A 21,737-nucleotide genomic window follows, 5' to 3' on the forward strand; every position below is an offset into this window, starting at 1 on the left:
CATTCAAATATAGCATGTTACATTTCTGTGTATTTCTTTCTGAATACATGAATCCTGTCTATGTAGATCTGAAATAAAAATAAATGTTAATAATCACTTCTCTTCAGGTCCATAAACATCTATTCATATTCTTAAAACACACAGAGGCTAAGATATTCATGCCTTCAATATATATATTATATATATCTATATATATATACTATATATATATATCATTCATCTTTTACTTTCCACTATATATATATATATATATATAATCTATATATATATATATTATATTCTATTATATATATATATAGATGTTAATATTTGATATCACATAAATATACATCTCATATCCATTAAAATATATATATCTTCCTGGAATTATATTTTTATTGAATCTAACTACAGTTGTTGGAAGCATGTAAGTCATGTGTTTTCTCTGTGTTATCTTAACCCAGACGCAATGTCTGTGTTACGTGTATTCTGGTGTTATCAGCCACACAGCCTGAGTCATTTAACAGGCAGCTGTCAATTTTCAGCTCCTTGCTAAATTATACAATTGCATAATTTAGCATATTGAGTGTGTGAGATGTCCCAGAAACAATCCTTTGTTCTACAAACAGTGTGCATATCCACAGACTTACCAAATAAAGACAAATATACTTCTATATATTATTTAATAATATTTCAAATACCTTGACAGTTAGTTTATTCAGCCATTGCACCCACACTGATAAATATGCTCTCCAAGTACTAGGAGCTAGAGCTCCCCTCACCAATCTCAACATTCTAGGAAACTCAGATACCACATTTCTTCCGGGCAAGGAGAACTGATCCTATCTGCATTTGGCACTGCCTCCCGGAATCTCCACCACTGAAAACGAGAAAGAGCGTCAGCCCCCACATTCTCTTTTCCAGGTACATGAATAGCTCTAAAATAAACATTGTGCTTCAGACATTCAAAAACAAACATCCTGAGCAACCCAATCACAGGTTTAGAACTGGATGATAGACGGTTGATAGCAAAAACAACCCCCATATTATCCGAATGAAAAACAACCTTTCTGTTCTCAAATTCAACACCCCAAATTTTTAAAGCTACCACCAGCGGAAATAATGATAGAAAAACAAGATTTTTTTTGCTAAACCAGAAACGGACCAAGCCTCAGGCCAAGAACCAGCACACCATTTATTCCCGAATAGGGCTCCAAAACCATGCGCACCCGAAGCATCAGTGAATAAATGAAGCTCACTACTTAAAATCTCAGGAGCTTGAATCAAGGATTTACCATTGAAATCCTTTAAGAAAGCCTTCCAAACTCTCAAATCTTCCTTCACTTGCACAGATAAACGAATCCTAAAATGAGGAATTTTAACTCCAACAGTAGCCAAAGACAGCCGTCTGCAAAATATTCTGCCAACAGGAATGATCTTACATGCGAAATTCAGCTTACCAACCAAAGACTGAATATCCCTTAAGGAAAGCTTTTTCCTTGAAAGAGCCGCATCAATAGAACAGACCATATCTCAAATCTTCTCTATAGGAAGTCTACATTCCATGGAAACGGCATCAATGCAAATGCCCAAGAAACTAATGAAAGAAGAAGGGCCTTCAGTTTTTTCACAGGCAATAGGGATTCCAAAATTCCTAGCCACCAACATAAAAGAATCCATAAGAATTTGACCCGAATTCATCCCCGCAGGGCCCACAAAAAGGAAATCATCCAAATAATGAATGACAGAAATCTCTTTGACTACCCATTCCACAAAACAACTAAATTTCTCAAAATAAGAACAAGAAATGGAGCAGCCCATAGGTAAACCATAAGTCCACAAAATATGAACCATCAACAAAACAACCCAACAAGTGATGGCAAGAAGGATGAACAGGTAAAAGCCTGAATGCCGACTCAATATCCACTTTCACCAACAAGGCGTTAGGACCAGCTTCCCTAACCAAATCCAAAGCCTTATCGAAAGAAGCATATCTGACTGCAGATAACACAGGATCAATACCATCATTAACTGAAAAACCTTTCGGAAAAGACAAATGATGAATTAATCTAAACTGATTCAGAACCTTCTTAGGAACAACACCCAAAGGAGAAACTCTTAAATTTTCAAACGGTGGGACTGAAAAGGGGCCCGCCATTCTACCCAAAGAGATTTCCTTCTGAATTTTTTCAACCACCACCTCAGGAAAATCCAACGCAGACTTTAAGTTCCCTGAAAAAACAGATTCGATAGGAATATATAAACCGTCACTAAAGCCTTTTAGCAGAATTTCCGCATCAAACTCCCTAACCTTTCTTCTACCGTACAATCTTAACCACTGCACCATCTTTTCTACTCTTACTGGCGTCTTGGCTTTGAACAACACTGTCCTCTTTTGAGAAAGATTTAGCTTTCCTGAAACATTTGGAACTTGAGTGGATTCCACCGCAGAAGGAACACTCATGCTTGTATTTACAAGCTGACCCGAACTTACAGACCCCCTCATTGAATTGAAAACAAAGCCCTTTCCTAAAGGCCACTGCTGAAGATGCCATAGAGGGGGCATTGCTTCCACCCCCCGGACCACGAAAGGCCTGACCTGACCTTAATGGAGTCATAAGCTCTAACCATATGCCCATATCCCTGTCGTCCCATCTCATTTCAGGCCGAACCGCCAAACGCTAACGGAACTGCTCGTCGTATTTCCACCAGGCGAGACCGCCATACGTACGGCAATCTCATCTAGATAACAAAATAAAGAAGAACATAGTTCAGGGTTCTTTTCTCCAATTACACTAGCCAAAATGCAAAAAGCTTTCAACCAATTGGACAATGTTTTAGGCAATTTCCTAAATCTCCTTTTACGCTCATCCTCTTCTTTCTTACTCGATTCACTCCCTCAAACTCCCTCTTCCAAACCTTTTCTTTTACATCCTTAGCTAAATGAATGCCCAAAGGACCAACTGAACACAAACATGGACGCCTAAAGGCTTTATCAGATACTTTAAATTGACTAACCACGCTCGCACTACCAGAAACCACAGAACTAGCCTGCTCCGGGGGACCACCCCCAGAAGCCACATTCTGGGAAACCCATACACCAACAGGACCAGAAGGACCTCCAACACTAGAATGACCACTGCTTTCAAGCTGAGAAACAAGCTCTTTTAATCCTTTCAGCATCATATCACATTTTGCATCAGAGACACTCACATTAGGGATAGCAATAGCACAGATACTCTCACCTGTATTAATGGGAACTATAGGGGTCTCCCTTGCTGTGACCATCTCACTCCTTGCCTCCAGACGTACTGACTCGCTGCCTTGCCTCAGACTCTCTCTTTCCTTATATCTCCTTTTCTTAGGGGTTCTAGACCTTCTGGGTCTCCCTTTCTCCCTCGACTGTCTATCCAGAGTTCCCCATACTGAAGATTCACCTGCTTCCTGACTCTTTCTGTAACTAATAGGTGAACAGGATCTCGCCCGCCGCCGTGACACAGGAATCCTGGATCTGTTCTCTTGCCTTTTTCTTTCCACTTGAACTTCCTGAGACTGAGAGGATGAGTAATCCCTGTTAGCTAACCCTCTAACATTGTGCATAAAGATATCCTCCCTAGAGCCCCTCTCTAAGCTAACACTACCCGTCTCCTTCCTATCCACAGTTTCTACCCCTGACTGACTCCCTGAAACATTACCCTTAAAACTACCTTCAGGAACTAAAGCCCTAATTAATTAAGTTAAAACATCCAAACCCCTTACCTGTTCCGTTATAACTGGTCCTGATGTCAATGCTTGTTGTTCCTCCTCCTCACCGAAATCACTGTAGTGCTCATCAATCCACAAAGAGTCACCATCTTCCTGCATACTCAAAGAAAATTTGTCACTGCTCCGTCCTGCTGAGCTCTTCCTAGCATGCACAAATTCTGGAGAAAAAGAAACATTAACCTGCCTAGAGGCAGCCCCCCCTGCAATCCTTACTACCACTACTACTCAATCTATTGTCACTCCTATTATCCCTCATAACCCCACCTCTTATACTAGAACACTCACTAAATAATTCCCCTTTAGCTACATCCAACTCAGTGTTTACAGCTCCCAATCCTTCATTGCAGTGTTTTCTTTTTGCTACTGCCTTCCTCCCAATTCCTCCTAAATTGGGACTGGGGCCTACTGAGGCCCTATGTTCCACATTGCCCCCCGGCCTATTGACCATTACTACCTCCTTATGTCCAACGTTGCCCCCCGGCCTATTGACTGTTATTAGCTCCTTAGCTCTGAGCTCAAAATTGTCCCTCATATTAGACTCTTGAAGGGCCATAGTGCTCCTGACGTGTAGCGCCCCAGGCCTAGAGGCCGTAATTTGCTCCTGACCTCCGGAACCTCCCAGGCCCGAAAAGGCCGTCATATCCTGAAATGGCACCAAAATACTTACAGAAGACTCCTCCTCCGAATCCTCTTCCACAGCTTCCATGGCCGCCTCAGCCCCGATCACCGCTTCTCCGGACACACAGCTGCCACCTGAAAAAGAAAAATTATTACCTGCTGCAGGCTCCTCAAGAGGTAACCGTGACTCGTCCAGCCCGCTGATGTTTTCGGTCCCGGTCCGACGGCTCCTCCCTTCATCTCCGACACCGCACGTTGAAAGGATCCTCCGCCTGCTACCGACGTCTTCACCGACCTCCTCTTCTGGCTCCCGGACTTTCTTCTTCCACTGGACGGACTCAGCCTCTCTGGCAGGCGGGATCTACGAACCGGCCTGGAAACTTCACCGCCCGCCGTGACCGCACCTCCAGCGACAACGTCTTCATCAGCAGCAAGCCTCTTCTGGATCCAATCGGCACCCTTCGACTTCAGCAGCTCCTGGACCGTTCCGAGGATCGACTGGATATCCGACATGGTGAGTAAAAACAGGGATGCTTTCTTCACAGGTCTTCACTTCTGCTCTGGAAACCAACGAGTGAGCAACGGCTCATGGAACCACGCCCCTATGCCTAGAGTGAGGTCATTGGCCCCTCCTCACATAGGCATTCATCCGGGGCCCGATGTACTTGCGCTTTTAGGTGAAAAAAATAGCCTTGGCCTCAGGCTATAGTTTTTGTCTTGCCGAAATTGAAATGTGAATGCGGTTCTTGCAATCGTTAGGAGAACAAACACAGAGCGATTTAGCAATATCAAGGAGACCAAACACAGCGTGTTGCTCAGCAGATTAGACTCACTGTTTGTGTGAGGCGTTACCGACTGTAGGTGAGTGGCGGCTTTTACGTGACTCCTCTGACATCACGTGTTGAATTTTTAACGTCTGGAGCAGACAAAAGAACTTTATGTAGACAGAAGCTTATTGAAGGTGCAATTTTGCAAATAAGTGATTCCTTTTCCTTGGTATTAGCCCCTATTCCTTAACAGAGGGGGAAATACGGACGATCTTGGCGGTCAAAAATTGTGACTATGTTCTCTCCTTATCGTTTGTTGAAGATGGTGGTCGATAATGGAGATAATACACTTTAACTGATCAAATGTATTAGTGGACTTGGCGGTCGCTAGTAGCGACTAAAAAAATCTTGTTAATCTTATTATAAATATCGTGAACAGCAAAGCCAAATACACTTTAGCAAGTAAATGGGTTTGTTTCCTTTGTATGTGCCCTATTCCTTAACACAAAAGGAAGTCCTGGGGGGAAAAATACAGGTAATCTTGGCGGCCACAAATTGTGACTATGTTCTTCTTCTTGTCTTTTGTTGAAGGTGGTATGCAAGGTAGAAAGAACTCCACATAGGCTAATGGAGTATATAGATGGTCTTTGCGGTCGCTAGTAGCGACTAGAGAGTTCTTTTTTGTACCATAAAGGGCACAGCAAACAAAGTCCTGTATAAATTCTTATCTCGTTAATAAAAACAGTTCTTATGTAAATAATGACAAAGTATAGGTGACATGACAACAGAGTCAAGGTCAACGCGTTTCGCGCTTAGGCTTTATCAAGACGTGTGTCTGTCATCTCAAAATATTTAAATGCTTACAGCTTATCTGATTGGATATTAGGAAAAGATAATTAAAGGTGGAATAGAGAGAAAGAGAGAGATAAGTTTCAATTCTTAAGGTGGAATTCTCATAATGCATGATCATAGGAATATATTATAAAAATGCATAAATATGTGTGACATTATTTTAGTAGTTAGCATAGTTAGATGGCGGGGACGGATTAAATGTAGAAATACTGTATATATATATATATATATATATATATACATTTAATTGCTATATAGCAATATTATAAATGTTGATTCTGATGTTATGTAATAAAATTAAAATTATATATGTCCCTTAAAAAGACAGAACACTTGTGACAATATTTGTTTGAACAAATTCTATATTCAACAGTAGATGATTACTACTAAATAGAGTATTATTAATATGTCTTATAGATTTATCTAGAGGAGGAAAAAAGATAACTTGGTAAGAGGGGATGGCCTATATGATTGGGGCCCATATGCATATAGTATGTTTGAAATAAAACGAATGGTATGTGAACTTGCAGCATAAATGTGTGAAGGAATTATTTGGATGAAGTTTTTTATAAGAAAGGGGAAATATCCAATTCTGAGTTCAAACCTATTGGATACAGTGTATCCATATTATAAATAATTTTTGCTTCTAATTTAAGAAGTTGTTTCTCTAAGTTACCCCCTCTCCAGTTTAATTTTACCTTTGCTAAACCCCAAAACCTGAAGTGTTTGAGGTTTATTATTATGAACTTCTCTGAAGTGTGAGTATAGGTGTGTATCGAGGTTTCCTCTATCTATACATGATAGGTGTTCTCTAATCCTCTCACGGAGGGTTCTACTTGTTTCCCCTATGTAATATTTTTTGCACGAGCATTCAATGATATAGATGACCCCTTTATCTTGACACCTAATGGTTTCTTCAATTTTAAATTATTCACCTCTATTTCCTTCATTTTGCAGCTATATTTGCAAGAGCGACGTCCAAAACATGGGAAAAAAACAATTTCTTTCCTTCTAGATTTGCTTCATTGCTATTAGATTTTAGGGGTCTTAACTCTCTCTGAGCTAGAGTACTTTTTAGATTTTTAGCTCTTCTGTAGTTAATCCTAGGGTATTCAGATACTTTGTCTCCTATAACAGGATCAGCTTGCACTAAGTGCCAGTGCTTTTTCAGAATTGTATTAATTAGTTTAGTATTACAATTAAAATTTGTGATAAATGATACTTCTATGGCATCTGGATTGCCTTCATAATTATTAGCCTTTTTTTATTTTTTGTATGTTAACAAATTTTTTCTGTCTATTTTGTCTACCTCTTCTTTTGCCAGGTTCATAGTCCTCTCATCGTACCCCCTTTCTTTAAATTTGTTTTCTAAAATTAGTATTTGTTTTTCATAGTCTATATTCCTAGAGCAAATTATTTTTATTCTTAAATATTGCCCTTTGGGAATGTTATTTTTCCACCTCTCCAGGTGGCAACTTTTATAGTGTACAAAATTATTGGCATCTACCTGTTTGAAATGGGTTGATGTGATTATTTGGTTATCTATTACATCAATCTCTAGGTCTAGAAAAATAGCCTTATTTTTACTATATGAAAAGGTGAAAATAATATTTATGTCATTCTTATTCATGTCTTCACAGATTTCTTTCAATTCTGATTCATCTCCTTTCCACACAAAGATAACATCATCAATATATCTTTTGTATAGTACAAGATTTGCACCCAGTTTATGCTGAGGAAAAGAGGATTCCTCCCAATATCCCATAAAGAGATTCGCATAACTGGGTGCAAATCTTGTACCCATTGCAGTTCCAGTTTTTTGTAAGTAAAACCTACCCTCAAAGGAAAAATAATTTTGATTTAAAATAAAACTTAATCCCATCTAATATAAAGTCTTTCTGTTCTTTCATTAAGGTAGTGTCTTTTTCTAAATAAGTCTTAACTGATTGAATCCCTAGTTCATGTTCTATAATAGTATACGAGGAAGTGACATCGCAAGTTACTAAGGTATAATTTTGTTCCCATTTTATATTATTAGGAATTTGTAAAATCTCTGTGGTATCTCTCAAATAGGAGGGGAGTTTTTTTCACATAGATTTGAAGAAATTCATCTAAATATTTAGATAGATTTGAAGTTAAAGAGTCTATCCCGAAATAATGGGTCCAGGGGGGGTTGGTTAGACTTTTATGTACCTTAAGAAGGTAATAAAATACAGGGATTTTGACCAATTTTGGTGATAGAAAACTGTATTCTTTTTGATTTAGAATGTTCTTAGGTTATGCCATATCTAGTAAATTCATTAATTTTAGAGAGAATTTTTTTGTGGTGTCTAGACTGAGTATCTCATAGGTGTTAGCGTCTCCCAATAATCTATATGCTTCCTCAGTATATTGTGATCTGTTCATAACTACAACTCCTCCCCTTTATCCGCAGGTTTAATGATTATGTTGTGATCAGATTGAAGGTTTTTTAAGACCTTTTTTTCTTTAGGAGTTAGATTATCATTTGATTTATTTTTAATATTAGCTTTTTTTATGTCTCTTTGAACTAGCTTTTCAAACATTTCTAAATGTTTTCCTTTTTCATTTACTGGATAAAATGTTGATTTGGGTTTCAACTCTGAGTGTTTAAAAGTGATATTGTCAGAAGAAGAATTGATTTGTGTAGGTTTTTTGCCAATTTCTCTCTATAGGGTTTTTAAGGAAATACCTTTTAAGCGTAAGTTTCCTCACAGATTGACTAATATTAATGTGAGTATTAAATTTAATTAGTTTGGCTGTAGGTGCAAAATTGAGACCCAAATTTAGTACCTTATTTTCTTCTTCATTTAGTGTTCTATCACTTATATTAAAGACCCCAGTAGCGGGTGTTATTTCACCCTTTTTGTGTCCCTTTCTCTTTCTACCTCCTCAAATCCCTCTCTTGTTCTTTTTCTTAAGGGTGGGTCTGTGTTGTGTTCTGTGTTTGTGGAGGTCCCTGGTGTTGAGTGGGGGGGTCTCTAAAAAATGGTTCTCATTTCTTTGTGGGCAATCATCATTAAGTGGTTGAAAACGATTAGATGTTTTTATCCTCCAATCTTTATTGTATCTTTCGTTTTCATGTGTGTAATTTGAATATTGTGGTCTGTAATATTTGGGTTTTTCCCAATAGTTGTCTGTTTGTTCATAGTATGATCTTGGATTTTCTGAATATGTCCTATCATTATATCTTCTATTAGTTTGCATATGGTTATCATATCTATTGTGATATCTATTGTAATCTCTTTGTTCATATCCCTCTTTGGTATGATGATATTGATAATTTGAAGATGTAAATCTGTTGTTTTCCATCTGTTTCTCTCTATCATAATTGTGTGGAGTCCTATTTTAAACAGATTAAGTTTTACAAAAAGCCATGGTTAGTATTTATTGTAGTATAGTGTGAGCTACAATATTAATGTAGGATTACATACAGGGAGTGCAGAATTATTAGGCAAATGAGTATTTTGACCACATCATCCTCTTTATGCATGTTGTCTTACTCCAAGCTGTATAGGCTCGAAAGCCTACTACCAATTAAGCATATTAGGTGATGTGCATCTCTGAAATGAGAAGAGGTGTGGTCTAATGACATCAACACCCTATATCAGGTGTGCATAATTATTAGGCAACTTCCTTTCCTTTGGCAAAATGGGTCAAAAGAAGGACTTGACAGGCTCAGAAAAGTCAAAAATAGTGAGATATCTTGCAGAGGGATGCAGCACTCTTAAAATTGCAAAGCTTCTGAAGCGTGATCATCGAACAATCAAGCATTTCATTCAAAATAGTCAACAGGGTCGCAAGAAGCGTGTGGAAAAACCAAGGCGCAAAATAACTGCCCATGAACTGAGAAAAGTCAAGGGTGCAGCTGCCAAGATGCCACTTGCCACCAGTTTGGCCATATTTCAGAGCTGCAACATCACTGGAGTGCCCAAAAGCACAAGGTGTGCAATACTCAGAGACATGGCCAAGGTAAGAAAGGCTGAAAGACGACCAACACTGAACAAGACACACAAGCTAAAACGTCAAGACTGGGCCAAGAAATATCTCAAGACTGATTTTTCTAAGGTTTTATGGACTGATGAAATGAGAGTGAGTCTTGATGGGCCAGATGGATGGGCCCGTGGCTGGATTGGTAAAGGGCAGAGAGCTCCAGTCCGACTCAGACGCCAGCAAGGTGGAGGTGGAGTACTGGTTTGGGCTGGTATCATCAAAGATGAGCTTGTGGGGCCTTTTCGGGTTGAGGATGGAGTCAAGCTCAACTTCCAGTCCTACTGCCAGTTTTTGGAAGACACCTTCTTCAAGCAGTGGTACAGGAAGAAGTCTGCATCCTTCAAGAAAAACATGATTTTCATGCAGGACAATGCTCCATCACACGCGTCCAAGTACTCCACAACGTGGCTGGCAAGAAAGGGTATAAAAGAAGAAAATCTAATGACATGGCCTCCTTGTTCACCTGATCTGAACCCCATTGAGAACCTGTGGTCCATCATCAAATGTGAGATTTACAAGGAGGGAAAACAGTACACCTCTCTGAACAGTGTCTGGGAGGCTGTGGTTGCTGCTGCACGCAATGTTGATGGTGAACAGATCAAAACAATGACAGAATCCATGGATGGCAGGCTTTTGAGTGTCCTTGCAAAGAAAGGTGGCTATATTGGAAACTGATTTGTTTTTGTTTTGAATGTCAGAAATGTATATTTGTGAATGTTGAGATGTTATATTGGTTTCACTGTTAAAAATAAATAATTGAAATGGGTATATATTTGTTTTTTGTTAAGTTGCCTAATAATTATGCACAGTAATAGTCACCTGCACACACAGATATCCCCCTAAAATAGCTATAACTAAAAACAAACTAAAAACTACTTCCAAAACTATTCAGCTTTGATATTAATGAGTTTTTTGGGCTCATTGAGAACATGGTTGTTGTTCAATAATAAAATTAATCCTCAAAAATACAACTTGCCTAATAATTCTGCACTCCCTGTAATTTCGTTCTTTCCCCCAGATAATAGATTTATATTACGGTCAGCACTAAAATTAAAGGGGTGGTAAACACCAATTTTCATTTAACTGTATGTAATAGACACTACTATAAAGAATAATATGAACACAGTTTAACACTGTTAATGAGATAAGCCTGGGACACCCACTGAAAGGGGCTGATAACAGAACCTCCCCTGCATATGAAAAGACCTATTATACAAACAGAAGCAGTCTGAAGTCTGTAAACATAAGTATACATCAAAACTTTGGGCCTTGGTTAGGAGTCTGAAATCAGCACAATGTTATTTAAAAATAAACATAAATGTGTAACTAATCAATCAAATGTTAAAAAATACAATGTGCAATGTGACATAAAAAAATAAAATATAAAAAATAAACAAAAACAAACATAAAGTGGTATAAGTGGAAAGTGGTAATATATCTGCATATTGAGATATATTCAAAAGAGGATATAGTGTCCAAGGTTTTTTGGAGTCTTTTCTTCTGATTCAACACTTAATCCACGTTTCTCCCCATGAACACATAAAAAATTAAAAAGAACACAATAGGGCAATGTTGTTAAACTTTTCTAATAGATTGTGTCAACTTACCAAGTTGTTAATCACGTGGTTCAGAGCTTAATTTGTAAAGATCAAACATATACAGCAGTGTTATTGTTTGGTACATAACCAACCTTCAGCACGGCTTGTATAAAAAAGGTTTTATTAAAACATATTAAATTAACTCAACACTTTAGCACAACAATGGACGTACATAGGGCATAAGCTTGAGTTAACCAAACCTTCTAAGGTTATATAAACCTAAAGTGAAAGGGTCCAAAACACCTTATTATTGCCCAAAGTCCCTGTGTAAAGCCAGTAATATCCTTGACAAAGCCGAAGCGAAGCACGTTTCGGATTAACTTACTGGGACTCTATCATTGGCTTTACACAGGGACTTTGGGCAATAATAAGACTGTTATCCATGGGAACAAAGCACATTGTTTTAATAGAAGTAAATTGGGAACAACATTTTTATAATTGTATCCTCTGTCTGAATCCCAAATGGACATTTTTGGGTTTCATATACCGCAAAGGTACAATTAAACAATCCTAAAACATTTCATGTGTCACAGTATATGTGTAATTTATGAAATAGGATTCTGATATTTATCAGATTAGCAACACTGAAAATAAAACCTATAGCGCAATATACATATTGGCCAAGTTTCCATTGCTGGTGGTAACACAAAACATCTCCATAGACTTTAATGGAGATACTTTTTACCACCAGTTTACAGCAACTGAAACAAGGCCAGTAGTGTAATCGTAACTTTTCTTTGGGTTTTATAACTTTGCATAATAATTGTACAAAAGAGGGTTCTTGATCGTCTGTATCTGCTAATGGAGTTGAGATCAAGCAATTTGAATAACCTCCCTCATCTACATTGTCCCCGCCCCTTTGTAACATTACCACATTTGTAGCAATGTCACCAGAACTTTTATTAAAGGCCTGGGAGTGTCACCCCCTAGGCCACCATGGATCGCCAGTCTGTAGTGTGGGGAATCAGGAAAACAACTTTTAAATGGCGATTCCCCCTTTAGGATGGCCACGGATTGTCATACACAGGCTGCGATCCACATGACGGCAATAAATCCACGTGCATTTCAAAGCAGTTAAAGGGACACTGTACTGTAAAATTGTTTCCCCCTTAAAATATTTCCAATTACTTATTGTACTAGCTGCAGTGTTATATATATTGGAAATGGCTCATTTAGGTTTATTTTTGAATATTAATTAAATAGCTGTTTTTGCTCATTAAAACCTCAGCCCACTGTTCTCAAGAACATGCACGTTCATGCAGAACTTCTAATCCTATCTCTATCTTTCTTGTTTACAAAAATACCTCTTTACCTTATCTCTCTGTCTATATAATGGCCAATACTTAGACACATTGAAAATTTTAGTACCTATCTCTCCAATCCCTCACAGGGAACTGATTGCAGCTTGTTGCCTCTTGTTTCTATAATGTTTCTGTAGAGAATACAGCAGTATATTTGCAGTATAGAAAATGGATCATTGGGAACACATTAAAGCTGAGAAAAAAAATAATACAGTAAATCTCCTTTTAAGGGCCATTTTATGGTGCGCTAATGCTTTTATATAGTCCCACATCCCCAGATTATATGTGTGCACCTGAAGCATGGATACATTAAGCAGTAGGGATGTGCAGCTGGGTCATTCGGCCTCTATCGAAGAGGGAACATGGAGGACACCAGTGGCATTCAGCTTTTTTCAGAGCCAGATTTTTTTGTTGTGAAAGTGCAACACACTAAGATCTAGTTTTGCACATATCTTAGTGTGTTACTCTGTCACAAGAAGAAATCTGGCTCTGAAAAGAGCCGAATGCTACTGGTGGCTTCCATCTTCCGTATTCATTAACTGCCAAATGACCTGAATGCACTTATTTAGCAGTGCTCTGAACTGCACTTCTTACAAAAAAAACTGCTTAGGTCCAGCCTAATGCTCCCGTACACAGGGATGATTTGGTCTGATGGGTATGTAGTTGACAGGCGTGCTGCAGGTATAGGGGTCTGATGTGACTGACTTTGTGAGGAAAGCTTACAAAATGCACTCCTAATTTTGATTCCATTTTGACCCTGTCTGGTACAGAGATTTTGATAATCGGGCCTACATTTTCCCATTTGCATCACTTTGCTGGGTCAGACAATTCTCCAAAAAAAAAAAAAAAAAAAGAGGATGTCCCTGCAAGTTGCAAGACGTCTCCCACAGAAAGTAAGGGAGCTCGCTGGAAAGGGAAACTAGCAGGAAGCGCTCTTTAACAATTAAATCCTGCAGTGAATACAAATATATTGTATCAGTATCTTGCAATCTGTTCCATTTTTGTATGCATGTGTTTTCCTTATAGGGTAACAATAGTTTTGTGTATTTTGATACAATCTTGCCACCATTTAGTTTGCAAGAAAAAACAGCGAGACCTGCAGGAAGGAAATGTCTAGAGACTACACCAGACATAGTGAAGACATTTTAGCTAGACTCACGGAACAGTCCTGCACAGCCCACTAGCAGAGTTGGGAAAACTCATTTTACAATAAGGAAAAGAATATGCTTTCAATTTCATATTATATTTCACAGTGTTTATTGAATGATAGATTTTCTACGTTTGTGGAGTCTCTCCAAGTGAAAGAAATATTCTAGTCAATCTCACTTGAATGGATTGAACTCCCTGATATAGAACAGATAATTAATTCCTCACATAAGAAATACACATTTTATTTTCCACTTCATCAGGACATTAATCTCGTGAACTTCACCCAGTGTTGGTTACTCATAGGTACTATTGTATCACTATGTAAATATTGAAATGTCATGTTATTTACCCCTTGTTAAACCCTGTTTTTCACTGCATCTAATGAGGCTTGAGAAATGGAACTTCCACTCTGTTTCACTTCCCTGATAATGTAGATAAGTCAGTCAAAATATCATAAAGCTTTGTACAGTAGTTCATTATTGGTAGAGTAACACATTATTCAGAATAGGTAGCTGTATTGGCAGTAATATGCTGTGTTCAGTGAATGTCAATAAAGTATAGAGATATATTTATTAGTTAGAGGAAATCTATTAGATCATTTTATATGTTTGTAGTCTAATGTATATATTAAAGGGACATTCCAGACAAAATTGGAATTGACACAGTTGTATTTCACTAGAAGCATCTTTGCAATAGACATGAATTAGCAAAAATGCTTCTAGTAAAAGCTTTAGCTGTTTCAAGTGTGTACTCAAGTATGCTCCGTGCACCAGCATTTTAAACACAGTACTTGCTAAGAGAGCCTAAGATGCTTGTATAATCTGGTAATGACTCAATTTGTTAATTGCCGACATGATATAAGTCCCACTGGCGCTCTGAGCAGCTGCAGCTTTTTAAAATGCTGGTGCACTAAGAATATCTAGCTATGCTTCACATGCACGTGCAGAAAAACATGCTAACACTAAAAAAGTGATACATTTTACTAGAAGCATTTTTACCAATGTATGTATATTGTAAATATGTTTCTATTCAAATATGCAATTCATGTGCATTTCAATTTTGACCAGAATATCCCTTTAATAAATTATTGCTATACCAACGTTTATGTTGTTTATTAAACCATTTAAACCACTTAATACATTCCGTTTACAAAAATTTGCAGAAGTTGTTGGCTTATTAGTTCTCTTCATTACATTTATATTTAAGTCCCTTCTGTTAAAGGGACAGGGTACTATAAAATTAGTTTTCCCTCCATATGTTTCCAATTACTTGTTATACCCGCTGCAGAGTTTAAAATGTATGGGAAATAGTTCCTTTACATTTATTTTTGTACATAAAATAGCTGCTTCTGCTAACTGAAACCACAACCCAATACAATTATCTGAGCTTGCAGGGAGAGCTGTCATAATTATCTTACCTGTCTAATTATTTATACAAAATCCTTACTGTTTACTCAAATGCCAACATTTAGAGAGAACAAAGGAAAATATATGGAAGTATAGGTGGGGAAACGAAAGGCAACATCAACTATTAGGTTTAGGGGTTAATAACTTTAGTATGGGGCGGCAGATTAGGGGGTTAATAAATGTAGGTAGGTTGCGGCGTTGTTAGGGGCGGCAGATTAGGGGTTAATAATAATTAACTAGTGTTTGCAATGCAGGAGTACGGCGGTTTAGGGGTTAATAGGTTTATTATAGTGGCGGCGATGTCCGGAGCGGCAGATTAGGGGGTTAATCATTTTATTTTAGTGTTTGGTAAGCGGGAGGGCCTCGGTTTAGGGGTTAATAGGTAGTTTATGGGTGTTAGTGTAGTTTTTAGCACTTTACTTATGAGTTTTATGCAAAACTCATAACTACTGACTTTCAGTTTACGTTATGGATCTTGGCGGTATTGGCTGTACTGCTCACTTTTTGGCCGGACAGGCAGACTCGTAATACCGGCGCTATGGAAGTCCCATTGAAAAAGGACTTTTTGAAAGCTTCGGTAATTACGTTGCGTTACGGCCAAAAAAGTGTGTGGTGCAGCTAAACCTTCAAGACTCGTAATACCAGCGGTAGTGAAAAAGCAGCGTTATGAGCCTTAACGCTGCTTTTTCACTCATACCGCAAAACTCGTAATCTAGCCGTATGTTTTTTGGACAAATTGTCAGGCACAAAGATTAGCAAGATTCACTCTCTTTCTTGGGCCATAGAAATTTTTTATTACTGCGCTGTAGTTGTGCTATGAAATATAATCATTGCTCCGTATATTACAGGCTGGTTTTATCAAACAGTGCTCCTAATGCAGCTGACAAGATGGAAAAATCACTTCTCTACCGTGGCTAATAGAAGGAGTTAATTACTGTTCTGAATGTCTGAAGGAGGAAGGAATCAATAGATAACTAATTGTGTGAATATATGTGTGACATTTTGTGTGATATGAGGCATTTTTTAAAACGTCATTGTAATCAAGTTTATTTTCTCTTTCCCATCAAAAAAAAATAAATCAAAAAGTATTTTTATGGATGATCTATATATATATATATATATATATATATATATATATATATATATATATATATATATATATATATATATATATATATATATATATATATATCTATATCTATATATCTATATATATATATATATATATATATATAAAATAAAATAAATAACAGCAGCTCAACTATTTCAACCCACAATTTGGAAGAAGGATACACACAGTTGATCTACATAATTTATATTATCTACATATGGATATTGTTTTCTTTTTGCTGCGTATAATAATTGTATTCCATAATTTTATTATACTTCATTAATGTAAAATGTGTTAGGTAAGACATTTTGAAAAGGCTTAAAAGGACAGTAAATGTTTAAAATAATTTTTAGATCATTGTACATTATATTTAAAATGAATTACTATAATGATAGCCTTATCTTCTTCCTGGTGGGTTTTTTTAACCCACGTCACAGGGTTGTTCTTCAATCACAAAGCACTTAATAACGCTATTCCCTTTAAACTAGCGTGTTCCTCCTCTGGGATAAAGCATCCAACATCTTAATCCAGAGGGAAAGTGTCTCACAGTTAACGAAATGACCAAGCGGGTTGTGACTGAAGAACAACCCTGGGGCGCCGTTTAAAAAAAAAAAAAAAAAAAAAGTCACGCCAAGAAGTAAAGTTTTCAGGATACTGGCAGAGGACTTTTCAAAGCATCTGTGTAAAGAAATCGTTATAGTCAGAAGGTGAGGCCATCATTATAGTAATTGATTGTGCACATGCTGCACAATGATCTGAAAATATTTTTAAAATGTACTGCCCTTTTAAAGGGACATTGTACTCAAAGATTTTCAAAATACATAACAGTGGGGGTTTTTTCTCCCCCTAATGGATATTCCTGATGTAGATGAGCGATGCCTGAGAATTGGTTTTCTACAGACATGTTTGTTTTTACATTTAAAAAAAACCCCATTTATTTAACCTTTCATTCAAAATCTTTTAACGTTTTCGGATGCTTTTTTTATGCACATTCTAGCACAATTTTGAATACATTTCTGATGACTTCTATCATCTGTCCATCTTATATTAAGCAGAGTCATTTTATAAACTGGAACAAAAATCATATAGTTGTACATAAAGTTAAGTTTAATATGAATTATTTTGCTTTGTGTACCCTTCAAAAAATTAACTGGTAAGTTACAGATATGGTAACGAAAAAACATTTTCAAAAACATGATTTATTTCTCTTTATACAGAATAACTATGACCAATGCTAACGTTTGGAAATAATTGTGTTCAGAACAAGCCAAAAAAAGCCTTTCAGTACAGAGATCAATATATATCTGGATCCAATGTTCTGTGTCACTGGAATCATTAGCCTATCACAGTTCAAAGCGTATTAAAGCCGGCTTCAAGTTATGGCATATGAGATGCACTCATACAAATACAGCAATGTTACAGTCTTCAAGGATCTACCGTCTTCTCTTCAACTTTTTTCACTGAGATTTCTAGATTTTGGAGCTGTTCATTAAGATCTGGGACATCAGTGTCTGAAAAGCTTTCAAGATACTCAATTCCCGCACACAGCTTCCCAGTCACAGGGTCAACAACTCTCCCCACCTTAAAAACGATTTCTGACAGTTCATGCTTCACGTGTTTGGTTCTTCGCTCTTGCAAAGCTTTCAACAGCACAATGTCTCCCACTGTGCATTGTTGTAACGCATCATGAGCAAAGTACGTCTTCCTCTTGTTGTAAAACTAAAATGAAGAAAAAAAAAAAAAAAAAAAAAGACGGCGACTGATCAGGAGAATTTGTGGAAGACAAAGTCTTAATATAAATTGACACAGTTAAAGGGACATAAAACATTAAAAAAATAAATGCTAGATATAATTGTGTAGTTAAAGAAAAAAATAGCCTGAGAATAATATGCAGCTGGACTTTTTAAATTATATTCGTAGTTTAAATATTGAAGAAATAAGAGTAAAAGTTTTAGTTTCTATAAAATAATGGGCACCAGCATATTGTTACATCTTATGTCATCTTATCTACTCTGCTGGGGGCAGTTAGAAACAGTTCTAAATGAGTTGATTTAAGGGACAGTCAACAGCAGAATTTTTGTTGTTTAAAAAGATCGATAATCCCTTTATCACCCATTCCCCAGTTTTCCATAACCAACACAGTTATAATAATACATGTTTTATCTCTGTAATTACCTTGTATCTATGCCTCTGCAACCTGCCCCCTTATTTCAGTTCTTTTGATAGACTTGCATTTTAGCCAATCAGTGTTTACTCCTTGGTAACTTCACGTGCATGAGCTTAATGTTATCTATATGACACACATGAACTAACGCCCTCTAGTGGTGAAAAACTGTCAAAATGCATTCAGATTAGAGGCGGTCTTCAAGGTCTAAAAAAATTAGCATATGAGCCTACCTAGGTTTAGCTTTCAACTAAGAATAACAAAAGAACAAAGCAAAATTGGTGATAAAAGTAAATTGGAGAGTTGTTTAAAATGACATGCCCTATCTGAATCATGAAAGTTTTTTTGGGACTTGTCAGTCCCTTTAACAACCTTACAGGGTTTAATGGACCTTTAAAATAACATTTCAACCACCTATATACCACAAAGGGGTTAAATAAATAGTTAAAGTCACCAGTGGCACTCACACAGCTGAGTCGTTTAAAAGTTTAAAGGGACATAAAATCCAAAATTTTAAATTTCATGATTCAGATAGACCATAAAATTTTAAACAACTTTCCGATTTACTTATACAGGTACAAATCCCCAAATCTGGAATTCCAAAATCCAAACTTATTCTGAAATCCAAACTTTCATTCATATTTGTAAAAAATAAAACAATCTATTGTTCCCTGTCTGTAAGTCATAATCTTTTCTGCCTGTGACTTTGTTTGTTTTTTTGTGTTCTAAAATGCAAAAAGTCCTCTATATTAATTTAAAACAACAACTATTACATTTCTGATTACAGTACTGTACTATCACACTATGTATACAAAAGTATTACAAATTTTATAGACCTACTTTTAGAGTGCATGTATAAGCTGTACTATGACATATGATACTGTTGTTTACACTTGGTTCCATCTCCTCTCCAAACTGTCCCATTTTACAGATGAAAATATCCCAAAATCCAAACTATTCTGAAATCCTAACCTTTTCCAGTCTCAAGCAATTTAGAATAAATGTTTTTTACCTGTATTATTATTTTGCTTAATTTTCTTGGTATCCTATAGTGAAGGAGCAGCAATGCATCACTGGGAACTAGCTGAACACATTGGTAAGCTAATGACAAGAGGCAAATATGTGCAGCCACCAATCAGCAGCTAGATCCCAGCTCCTGATCCTACCTAGGTACGTTTTTTAACAAAGAAAACAAAGCAAATTAGATATTAGAAGTAAATTGGGTTTACATGACTGACAATGGTCACAGTTTATGATGTTCCAGACAGACAATGTTCACAGCCAGGGACCCAGTTTGCCCAGGTTTGGGGTGACAGTACAAGTAAAAACTTGTGTAGTCCTGCCCCCTACTCTTGCACAACCAATTGATCAAGACAGGGCTTGTACACATAAAACAGCAAAATAATGCATCTACCTTCAGTAAATAGGGATCCAACACCAGCCTAGTAACTCTAACTTTTGCAGTTTTTCTCATCTTTGTCCCAATCACTTTACCCACAATCCATCTTGCATGTACAGGAGCACGTAAAGCTGACATGACAAAAAACTTGAATACCTATAAATCAGAAAAAAATAGCGGTGAACAAAATTTAGAAAGCAGAGAATTTTTTTTGTGTTAAAGAGAAGAATATTAGCTATTTAGAGGGAAACTGACTAAATAAAAAGACAAAAAAATGCCTATGAAAGAACACTATTTAAAGGTTTTAAAATATGTGTTTGCAAAAAAAAAAAGTTAATGAACATAACAGCACAATGGTAAAATGCTCTGTGTGTTTTATCCAAGGAGGAGTTAAACAAAAGCCCGTTCCAGAATAACTTAAAGGGACAGTCAACACCAAAATTTTTGTTGATTAAAAAGAAAGATAATCCCTTTATTACCCATTCCCCAGTTTTGCATAACCAACACAGTTATAATAATACACGTTTTACCTCTGTAATTATCTTGTATCTAAGCTTCTGCTGACTGCCCCCTTATTTCAGTTCTTTTGACAGACATGTAGTTTAGCCAATCAGTGCTCAGTCCTAGGTCACTTTACGTGCCTGAGCTCAATGTTATCTATATGAAACATGTGAACTAATGCCCTCTAGTGGTCAAAATGTATTCAGATTAGAGGCAGTCTTCAAGGTCTAAGAAATTAGCATATGAACCTCCTAGTTTTAGCTTTCAACTAAGAATACCAAAAGAACAAAGCAAAATTGGTGATAAAAGTAAATTGGGAAGTTGTTTAAAATTGCATGCCCTATTTAAAACATGAAAGTTTTTTTTGGACTTGACTGTCCCTTTAATTTATATAACATATACTTAAAACCTATTGCTCAATATTTTTGACAAGGAGATGGACCACGAGCAAATTTAAATATTTTTAATAATGAACATTTAACAATACTGTGCATTTTTAAACATTATTCTTAATTTTAATACTTTTAAACCGAGTAAAAAGTCTTATTGGTAAAACTAAAATGTAATTTTATAGTGTGATTTTATGATTCATAAGATGATCTGGCAAGCAAATCGTGTGCCACACTATATCAATGGGTGACTTGACAGCTCAGACAGATGTTAACAAATAAAATCTATAATATTAAAAATGCTTTAAAATATCCCGTTATTTTTTTTGTATTGCTCTGTTTTTTTCACAGGCTCCGTGGCTGTATGATCAATAAAAAAATATTTTTCCTTTATGCACGGTTATTAATTTATAGTACAATGGGGAGGTGTGTTTGATTCTTATAAATAAATAGTGCTTATAATACACTTGCAAATAATACAAAAAAAAATATTTAAGAACACACATGAAAGATTTCAATGCTATCGGTTAAAAAAAACAAAAAAACATCATGTAATAATTATAGGCAGCGTGTATACAGTGACATTGTCATTCTTTACTTACTAGACTCTGACTGCAGCAGCACACTAGCACTTCCTGTCCCTCTGACCTCTGGCTACCAAATAATCAGTTCCGGGAACATTTGTTCCGACATTAACTGTAGTCATGCTGGAAAATATGCATAGCTG

At 36.7% G+C, this 21,737-nt stretch overlaps 1 protein-coding gene across 1 annotated transcript; it reads right to left on the bottom strand.

The window, feature by feature from the left end:
- Nucleotides 1-17,643: 17,643 nt before the first annotated feature.
- On the bottom strand, nt 17,644-21,686 carry MRPS17 (mitochondrial ribosomal protein S17). The gene is made up of 3 exons (XM_053704854.1): nt 21,613-21,686; nt 20,136-20,276; nt 17,644-18,276 (listed from the first exon to the last, which is right to left on the bottom strand). Exons 2-3 carry the CDS (start codon nt 20,256-20,258, stop codon nt 17,983-17,985), a joined length of 417 nt encoding a protein of 138 aa, XP_053560829.1. The 5' UTR covers nt 20,259-20,276; nt 21,613-21,686; the 3' UTR covers nt 17,644-17,982.
- Nucleotides 21,687-21,737: the final 51 nt, after the last annotated feature.

This window comes from Bombina bombina, chromosome 3, assembly GCF_027579735.1.
Source record: "Bombina bombina isolate aBomBom1 chromosome 3, aBomBom1.pri, whole genome shotgun sequence".
Taxonomy (NCBI): domain Eukaryota; kingdom Metazoa; phylum Chordata; class Amphibia; order Anura; family Bombinatoridae; genus Bombina; species Bombina bombina.